Source organism: Xiphophorus couchianus, chromosome 2 (assembly GCF_001444195.1).
Source record: "Xiphophorus couchianus chromosome 2, X_couchianus-1.0, whole genome shotgun sequence".
NCBI classification, from domain to species: Eukaryota; Metazoa; Chordata; class Actinopteri; order Cyprinodontiformes; family Poeciliidae; genus Xiphophorus; species Xiphophorus couchianus.
In genome coordinates this window covers 5,331,545-5,341,487 of record NC_040229.1, presented here as the reverse complement: position 1 = coordinate 5,341,487, position 9,943 = coordinate 5,331,545, and the positions used below count along the sequence as shown (strand labels likewise).

At 40.6% G+C, this 9,943-nt stretch overlaps 1 protein-coding gene across 4 annotated transcripts in view; it reads right to left on the bottom strand.

Annotated features, from left to right (window-relative positions):
* Nucleotides 1-1,213: 1,213 nt before the first annotated feature.
* Nucleotides 1,214-9,943, bottom strand: part of LOC114135372 (potassium voltage-gated channel subfamily G member 4-like) — a 42,097-nt gene continuing 33,367 nt past the window's right edge. For 3 of the 4 annotated variants that reach the window (XM_028002644.1, XM_028002627.1, XM_028002636.1), the window contains 2 exons: nt 6,244-6,466; nt 1,214-5,547 (listed from right to left, as the gene is read on the bottom strand). In XM_028002644.1, the coding sequence (XP_027858445.1) occupies nt 4,931-5,547; nt 6,244-6,466 (840 nt within the window). In that variant the 3' untranslated portion in view covers nt 1,214-4,930. The remainder of the gene's footprint in view (nt 5,548-6,243; nt 6,467-9,943) is intronic. The other variant, XR_003593590.1, reaches the window with a different exon arrangement.

Sequence of the window (9,943 nt, the reverse complement as noted above, 5' to 3'; positions counted from 1 at the left end):
TTATGAATTATTTAATATCAGTATTTATTTACTTTAAAAAAACAAAAAGCTCAAAAAATTACCGTTATCATCAATAAAAAGAAAACTTGCAGCAGTTTTATAGAGCCTGCTTGTTACTGCCCCCTGTTGGTGTGACAGTAGAACTACATTAAACAACAGAACAATTATTAAAGTTCTAACTTCTATAAAACAATATACAAATATGTTTTTACATATGTGCTAAAACTGTCACCAGGAAATGCACCCCGCCCCGTCAAAACCAACCAATCAGAACCAAGAGGAGGGTCGTTGTCAATCATCCTCATGTACGCGCTGCTAAATGAGCTAATGGTGGAACAACCATAACAGGAAAAACATTTATCTGTGGCTATGCTAACTAGCCTTAGCAGTCAGGATTGGCTAATGGGGAAAAGCTAGCAGCGCCACATGAGACGGTGACTGACAGCACTAAGACCCGCCTCCTGGATCTGATTGGTTGGCTGGGAGAAAACAGAGGAGCTTCATTTTTTCACAGATTGTCTGTCTCATACAACACAACATGGTGACAGCTTCAACAAACGTATAAAAACATTTTTTACCCGGAAAATCATTCATTTCCCTTTTGATCTGAGCGCCTCAGTGAACTCTTCATAGTTTAACTGTCCAGCATGAAGACCGACTCTCAGTCTGTAATCCGTCACATTTGATCATGAAAAGCTGAATTACGTCACTGTGCCGTATGCTAGCTGCTGCACCACTGCTCCCAGTAATCCCATCACAGCTGAGCCAATGAAACCCAACACCGCAGTGTTTGGACCCAAGTCACTTGGATGTCAAAACAAAAGCATGAAGCCGAGTTTCAGGATAAAACCTGAGCATGTGAGGGTTATAATCCCAACTTTAATCTAGATTACAGCCACATCTGGCATGTCTTCCTGCTCTGCAGCGCTCAGGAGAAAAACAGAATCATCTGATCAGCCTGAAGGCAGCGGTGGGTCGATCCGGACCCCCTACTGGGCTGCAGGGCACAGAAAGCTTCCCATAAACCCTGGAGACGGCGGCCAGCAGGACGGACCCGCTGCGTGAGAACCAGACGGTGATGTAACTGAACTCCCGGCGTGCCAGATGCTTCACTTTCTTCTTTTCCAGCTGAAGGAATGTGAGTGAGCATCGGCGGCGAGCCAAAAGATTAAACCTCCGAACTCTGAGAAAAAAAACAACCAGAACCCAGAAAACAGATTTCTGTCAGATTACAAGGAGAGCTTTTATTTGGAGCATCGCAAAGTACATTTCATGGTTCTTGGTGCTCACGCACACTCCTTGTCTAAAACAAAAACTCCCTGTTTCATCTCCATCCTTTTAATCCCTAATTACAAAATTACAGTAGGGATCATCCTGCAGGAAAGAGCTCAGGAAATCTACTTACAGATTGCTGAGTTTCCTTCTTAGTCACACTTCAATGTTTCAGATCATCACATTTTAACACCAGACAGAAAAAAAAACGGTTTAATTAAGAGAAAAGCAATCAGAACTAATCTGCTCCTTTTTCATTCATAAATTAACTAAGAATAACCAAATTTAATGGCTTCATTTCACCAACCTCACCCAGGCGGGATTACAGTCAGACCGAGAAAATAGTTTAGGGATTCCATTAAAACATTTAATCAGGTTAAAGGCAGTCTGTAATTAATTAATCAGCAAAAAACAAGCAACATTTTCCACTTAAACCCCATTTCCAGCAACCAATCAGATCATTTGTAGAAGCAGAAATAAACCCAGAGAAGCGGCTTCGTCACCCATCACTGTTAGCGGATGTAGCTTGTGCCCCAGATTTACGGGCGTACCAGAAACACACAAATACTAAGGTTCCACTCAGGACTTCAGTAAGAAAAAAAGGTGAATAATTGACTAATAAATTTTTAATATATTAAAAGTTTTGAATTAATTAGTTGAAATGAATGACAACACAAAGTAGGTTAAATAATCTCAAACAGTAAGAAATCATCAACAACCCACCCAGAAAAACATCTAAAGCTTTAAACAAACATCTAAATAAAGACAGACATGGAAAAAATGGCGTCCATGGGACAGTTCCACGACCAGAACCACTGCTGACCCAAACTACCCAGAGGCCCGTCTCACATTGTCCAATAACATCCAGATGATCCTCAAAACTTCTAGGAAAATATTCTCTGGACGGTTCAGATGAAAGTGTTTCTGGAAGGTGTGTCCATAAAGCTACCGGTACCGGCGGGCCTTCTGGGATCCGAACCGTCACTTCAAATGATCCGTTTTTTAAAGCCATTTTATCCTTAATAAATGTCGTTTATATCAATTCCTGTTGTGAAAGAAGTTCACAAAAATGTTACATCATCATCAGTATTAAGTAAAAAAAAACGCAGCAGGTTCTTCCAGAAAAAAATGAGCTAATAAATAAAACCTCAAAACAAAAACATCAGATATCATGTAGCTTTTTACAAAGGTTGTGCATTAGTAACATTTTGGTGATATTTGTAACATGGAAACAAAATGTAGCAAAAAGTGAGCTGCTTAAAAACGAACTCATAAAAAACAAAGAACCGTTCTCACCAACCGGCTCAAGTCGCATCGTTTAGGATGAAGAGGCGATAAAAATATTCAGATTGTTGGTTAACGTCGCGTCGCTAACGAACAGCATTTAAAGACAGACTGACGGCTCACCTGCAGTCTAGGAGACGTTTTTCTGGCTTCCTCAGGTTATCTTCAATATAAAATGTTTTGATGATCTGAAACATTTAACTGTGACAAAAAAGCAGAAACAAAACAAACCTTTAAAGGAGTAAATACCTTTTCCCAACAGTATGGGGCGCTGTTTGTAAAGTTACACAATAAAATTAACAGCAATATTTTGATTTAATTAGTCTGTCATAAAAAAATGGGTGTTCATTTTTCAAAGTTATATTTTCATCATGTTATTCATTGATTTATAAATATATAATTAGAAACTTAATATTTAATTCATAAGCTAAATGGTGAATCATATATTTAGTTTTAATCTATAACAAATATCAATGAGCTTTTTTCCAAACTATTGCCGTTAACTTTTTACAGTGTAACTGTCCAAACTGAACCCAGATGTTTCCATCAGTTATTTATCAGATAAACAGAGAACAGATATACATTACATTTGGGTTATAATGATTTTATCAGTTCTGCTCAGAACATGGCTTGAAGCTTCTCATGCATAAACTACAAGCTGAACTTCTTTGCATTCATGGCAGGAAGGTTGAGTATGAAACAGTTTTAGTTCATACTTTATGCAGCACATTGAACAGAAATGAAAACTCGGATAATGTTGCAGTCAGTTCACAGTGGAAGGAGAAGTGACTTTGGGTTTAATATTGCAGGTTTATGGAAGCAGCGTGTTTGGAATATTGCTGCAGAGGCCTTCAGGTCTCACAGGAACCATCCGGTATAAAGGTTCGTTTCCAGTCTCTCTTCACGTTTCCAGTCAATGCATCAAAAACCAGAAATACTTTTAAAAAAAGAAAAACTTTTATTTGTATCCAAAATAATGTGAATGCCAGAACTGGGCAGTTAGGCTTTGGGGGTATTAGTGCCTTGGTAGTTGCTGTGTTTTAAAGCTGCAGTTGTAACTTTTATTAAAAATATGTTCTTCACATATTTGTTAAAACTGCCAGATTGTATAAGGTAGATAATCTGTGAAAAAAAAAAAAGATTTGGTCCTGCTGAGTCAGAAACAACCAATCAAAGACAGGGGGCGGGTCCTAATGCTGTCAATCATCCTCATGCTCACAATCTCGGCCTTTCACTCTGCTATGCTACCATGTAGCCATAAATGCTAAGGCTAGTTTTTGCTGAAACGTTTTTGCACAAGGATGATGAGGCTATTCAGCCGTATCAAAACATGATCAACAGCCGGATGTTACTACTGCCAGAAACGCCAAAGAAGACAACAGGAAGTGGTTTTCTTTGTTTGTTTTTGTGCAGCCAGCTCCACTAGAGCATAACAGCATCAGTTCATAAAAAGTCGAGTCGTTCCAACATGTTGAATCCATAATTCTCCTGTAAAATAGCCGACTACAATTTTCCCCAAAACGTTGTATAAGTAGCCACTCCCGAGTAGGCGGGGCTTGTTGCTGAGTAAAACGCCGACATCTCCTCTGATTGGCTGATAGATGATGAGCTCTAGCAGCTGAATAATGAATATATCTCATGTGTTTACATCCGTCGCTGCCATTAACAACTAATCGCATGAACAAGCTTATTCGTGGAGGATTTGAATTTAATTTCTTATTTAAAGCTGCAGTATATAATTTTTATAAAGAAATGTTTTTTAATTTGTTAAAGCTGTCTCCGTGTCGTGACAGTTTATGAGACTGATAATCTGAACAGATCCATCTCCTCCCGGACCTGCTACTGCCAGAGATTAACCAAAAACAACCAATCAGAGTCAGGAGGAGGGGCTTAGCGCTGCCAATCAATGCTAAATGTGCTAATGGCAAAACAACTTACAGTTACAGCACCATCATTATCAATGGCTAAGCTAACTAGCATTAGCATTTATGCTAGGATCTGCTGACATGAGACTGTGATTGACAGCATTAAGACCCGCCTCCTGGCTCTGATTGGTTGTTTCAAGTTGGTAGAAAACAGAGGAGCTTCATTATTTCACAGATTATCTGTCTGAAATGGTCACAATATGGTGACAGTTTCAACAAATAAAATATTTTATGTAAAAGTTACAAACTGCAGCTTCAATGAAAACACAGAAATAGAGAAATTTTGCTTTTCGACATGAGCAAAATATAGACAAAAATTAGCTCATATTTGGAATAGAAACGCAGCTACTGTCACAACATGGAGACAGTTTTATCAAATATATCAAAGCCTTTTTTAAAAAAATTTATTAAAGTTGCAAACTGCAGCTGTAAAGTTTCGTGAAGAACCTTCAGAAAGCCGCAGGTGGAAGACTGTGGTTGTTGGCTTCCTGCAGCAGCGCCTCCATGCAGAGCTCCTTGGTTTGGTCCGGAGGCCCAGCAGGGGGCGACCTCGCGTCCCCCCCCTGCGGCTCCGCAGCGCCCCCGGTGGCGGCGGCGGCTGCTGCAGCTGCCACCTCCTCCTTGAAGAGCCGGTCGTGCTCCATCTTCAGCTCCTGGTAGGAGCGCGAGAACATGTGGAAGATGGAGGTGGCGGGAAACGCCATGATGAGAATCCCGCTCAGGATGCTGCTCAGCGCCACCACCTGGCCGGGAATGGAGCGCGGCACCATGTCGCCGTACCCCACCGTCGTCATGGAGATGATGGCCCACCAGTAGGAGGCGGGGATGCTGCTGAAGTCGTGCGGGCCGGTGAGCTCGCTCTCGGCCAGGTGAACCAGCGGGGAGAAGAGCGTGACGGCGACGCAGAGGAAGAGCAGCAGCAGGCCGAACTCCCGCGTGCTGCGGCGAACCGTCAGGCCCAGAACCTGCAGGCCGAGCGAGTGGCGCGCCAGCCGCATCACGTACAGGATCCGCAGCGCCCGCAGGATCCGCAGCACCAGCCCCAGCTTGTCCAGGTAGCCCTTACCTGAGGAGCCGTTTGGAAAGGTAGCAGGGAAAACTAATTATTTAGTCCATTAGAGAGAGAAGTGTCACTGCTGCTTTTACAAAATCATATTTTCACCATTTAATTCAAACTTTTATAAATGTTAGTGACAACACTAAATATTTAAAAAACTAAATATTTAGTTTTGAAACTAAATATTATTCCAAAGTCATATTTGCATCATGTTATTCTTACATTTATAAATTTCTGAGTTCCAAACTAAATATCTAATTTGGAGCTATAGATTTTGTTCTTAACTAAATGATTAAGTCTGAGCGAAATATTTAGATTGAAATATTTAGATTGAATAAATATTAGATCTATATTAGATTAATATATTTCAATATTAGATTTAATATATTTAGTTTGCAAACCAAATATTTCAATCTAAATATTTAGTTCCCAGGATAAATAAACATTTAGCTTGTTCATTAAATATTTAGTTAGGAAACTACATATTAGGTGGCAAACTAAATATTTAGCTTCCTAACTAAATATTTAATTTGAAAGTTAAATATTTAGTTTGTCAATTAAATATTTAGGTTATTAATTGAACTTTTATAGATGATGAAAATGCGACTTTGAAAAATAAACATGTTTTTCTCAGAAAAGCTAAATGAACCAATTATGGCTGTTGGTTTCCTCCTGGGTAGTTTTCCTGACGGCGGCCCGTCTCACCTCCGCCGGGCCGGTCCGTCTCCCGGTTCTGGTCCTCCTCGCTCACCACCAGGGAAACGTAGTAGGGCAGGATGGCCATGGCGTCGATGATGTTGAGCGGCCCGCGCAGGAAGTCCAGCTTGCTGCGGGCCTGGACGAAGCGCAGGACGAACTCCAGGGAGAACCAGGCCACACACACCGTCTCGATGATGAACATGTTGTAGCATTTGGAGGAACATTCGCCCTGAGGATCCAGAGATGGAAGAGGAGCGGAGCCAGGGACGACAGCGAGGAAGACGGATGGAGGGGGCACAGCAAGACAAAAGTCCTGAGGTCAGATAATCATCCATTAATAAATCATGAGTTACCAAAGCTCTGCTGCTGCAGAGAGACATCACACCCACACAATCCGTCATTAATGTAATTGAGAAGAATTCAGAGATTAATGCAGCCGTCTGTGGAAGCTGCAGCAACCAGTCAGGTTCCCTCTGACTGCTGACATGGAACAGCAACAAAATAATAAAATCCATCAGTTATGAAAGATTTTAGGCTTTGAAGCATCAAACTAGTTTCTAGTTTTGCATTTATTGTTACACTTTGTCACAATGCTTCACTGCTGCAACCTGATTTCACCAGTTTGGTAAAAACTAAGAAACTAAAGACAAGTGGAAGAACTTACAGAGCGTAAATATTTAGGTTTTATAATTGTTTATATTTGTGCTTTTTTCATTCTTATAAGTAAAGTTTATTTTTAGATACTGGACCTGTTAACAACTCTTTGCATATGTATTTTGTACAGCTTTGGCTTATTGCTCTGAATGTGTTGCTATTTTCAGAAAATGGCCTTTCTGTGAGTCTGAATGCGCCGGTTAACGACTACTGGAGCCACATTCACCCATTAAAACACATTTATTCAAGGCACAACGGGGGTTACGTTGCTCAGGGGCCACTCAGGGCCACTGAGGTCCGGTCCATGACGAACCGGGTCAGAGACACGGCGCCGCCCTGAAAATAATCAGAGATCTGATCTTTTGTGTCTTTTAGCTGCAAGTTTGTTCTCTAAATAAAATATGAATAATAATCTGCACAGTTTGAAATCTTTTTCCTGAGATCCTCCTCTCATCCCTCCCTCCATTTCCTGCCCTTTTGTCATTGCATTCAGCCTGCATTTGTCTTTTTCTCCTCCGTCTCTCTCCATCCCTCTCCCCTCCGTTTATTTCCACCTCTCCATCGCTCATTCTGTTTGCTCTGCGGTCGCCCACTCTCCTCCATCACTCTGTAAAACAGACGTCTCTTCACACCTCCTGCTCTCGTCCTCTGTGCCGTTTCCTCGTCTCAATGTGACGCTGCGGTTGCTGCAGCTCTGCAGACCAACTCATGGCTGCAGAACGCTGACATTAATCTGTTTGTTTTCTTAAACGACATCAAGTTACGTCACATTTCATCCAAAACAGGACGAAGGACATTGTTTAACACTCCACCTCTGAAGGATTTACGCTCTTGTTCTGGCGTCTGGTCTGGGAACTTTGGATGTAAATATACATTCACTGCCACTTTATTAGGTACAGCCAGCCTGCTGTTTGCTTATGCAAATGTTCTCACTGCAGCAGAAACGGACTGATTCTGACCTTTTCACCAAATAAAAATCCAATCTGTTCAACCTCCAGATGTGAAACTAAATCATATCCGATAGTTTCCAAAGCGTCTGCAGTCTGAACGTCGCATTTTATCCAACATGCGTCAAAATCAGCAGCAGAAGAATCCAGACGGTAAATCTAAACTACGGCTGAAAATGATGATAATGAAGTGATGGAAGCAGCCTGAGTCAGTGAACGCATCACATCCCAACCCACCACTGCTGGTCCGACTCCACGTCCAAACAGAACCAGAAAAGATTAAACATTTTTGTTAACTTAAACAGTTGAGTTTTTAAAATGGTCAAAAACTCAATGATTTTGACCATTTTCCAGAAAATTTGCAGTAAACTCACAATTATGGATTAGCATAAAAAATCTGGATTTTATGCTAAAACCTGGAGGGACTGAACAGAGCAGAACATCTCCACCTCATGCTGCCCCCAGACGGATCAGCGCCCTGGAAGGAGAGCCTTATTAGTGCCCCACCGATGTCAGGAAATTATTTACACTGATCATTTTTCTATGAATGACAACAAAACAAAAACAGCGTCTGAATTATTAAAACTGCCTTCAAACTATTCTGGTGACAGGAAAACAGAAAACGTTTCCAGCTGCGGTCTAAAAACATTGATCTTTGCTCATATTAACAGATTTATAGTTTATTTTGAAATTGTTGTTGTAGATTAATGTAGTTGAATTCTGATTCATTCGTGTGTCAGGGTGGATTTATTGCTTCACGCGCCGCTGTGGGTTCTGCTGCCCACCGAGTGAAAAACGGACCAGATCTAAACAAATTTCTCCAGAGGAACCAACTGGGGAATATTTAGTTTAGAAACGGCGACGGATTCGATGGTTTAAAGGTTCCATAGTTTCCTCTTCCATAAATCAAACCGAACTGTTAACCTTTACTCCTCTGCTCCTCAATCTTCCCTGGGTTGTTTTCCTCAGACATTCTGCCAGGTCGTCCTATTAATCTGAGACGTTTTCATTTATTCCCCTCGTTGCTGCTGACGTTAGGCCCCATCAGGGCTGCCTGACCTTTGCCTGACCTCTGCAGAGGCGGCCATTTTGTTACGGCTGCAGCTCGTCACCTCTGACAGCTGTTTTCAGTCCAGTTTGAAAATAAAAGCAACCACAGAGATGATAACCAAACCCAAACCCTGAGCTTCTCGCCCCTGGATGAATCCCTCAGGAAGTGACATCACATTTCATCCAGGCAGCTTCCTGTGTGGTGTGAAGGTCAAATTAAGACAAAAACCACCAGGAGGGGAAGAACGTTAGGAAAGACACAACAAATGATGCATTTCTTTACATCAACTGCAGGATTTTAGTAATAAATATTGTTTAGACATACTAAGGATAGATTAAGAGAAAAACGATTTTTTAAGTTACAGGAATAAAGTCACAACATTAGCATAAAAGTCTTAGAATTATGAGGGCAAAAAGTGATTTTAATGAGAAAGGAGTTTGGGAAGATTTATTAAGATGTGAGGTGACAGTTCAGTCCTTCTGGTTCTTTCTGTGAAATAATCATTTAACATTTTAAAGTCCTGCTGAAATATTTATTTGTTGCAGAAGCTTAACTTCACAAAATGTTCAACATTTTTTCATTTTAATTTTTTGTTATTTTTGGTGTCTGGGAAAACAAAGACTTTATTCTGGTTCTGTTATGGCTTTGTTGGTGTGATATTACAATTTTATTGTTTTATTGTGAGCACTACGAAAATATTGCAGAACTATAATTTACCTAACAACATAAAAACCCTAAATAACATATTTAGACATTTTAACAGCAAAAACAAGTAGAGTGGGATTGTTACGCTTAAACTTACAAGAAAATAATAACATAGTTTGTAAAACAGACGATTCAGAAACAAACATCATATTAAAGGTTGACCTAAAACATTCTCATGTTTTATTCTCAGCAGTCGAGTTTTTCTCTCCTTATTTACATCCAAACATGCAATAATTACAACTGAAAGGTTCTTCAGATTCATGGTGATGAATTGATTATTGAGATGATCAATAATCGATTGCTAACTGGAGAACGGAGACTCAGAAAAAGGTCATTTGACTGCAGCTGC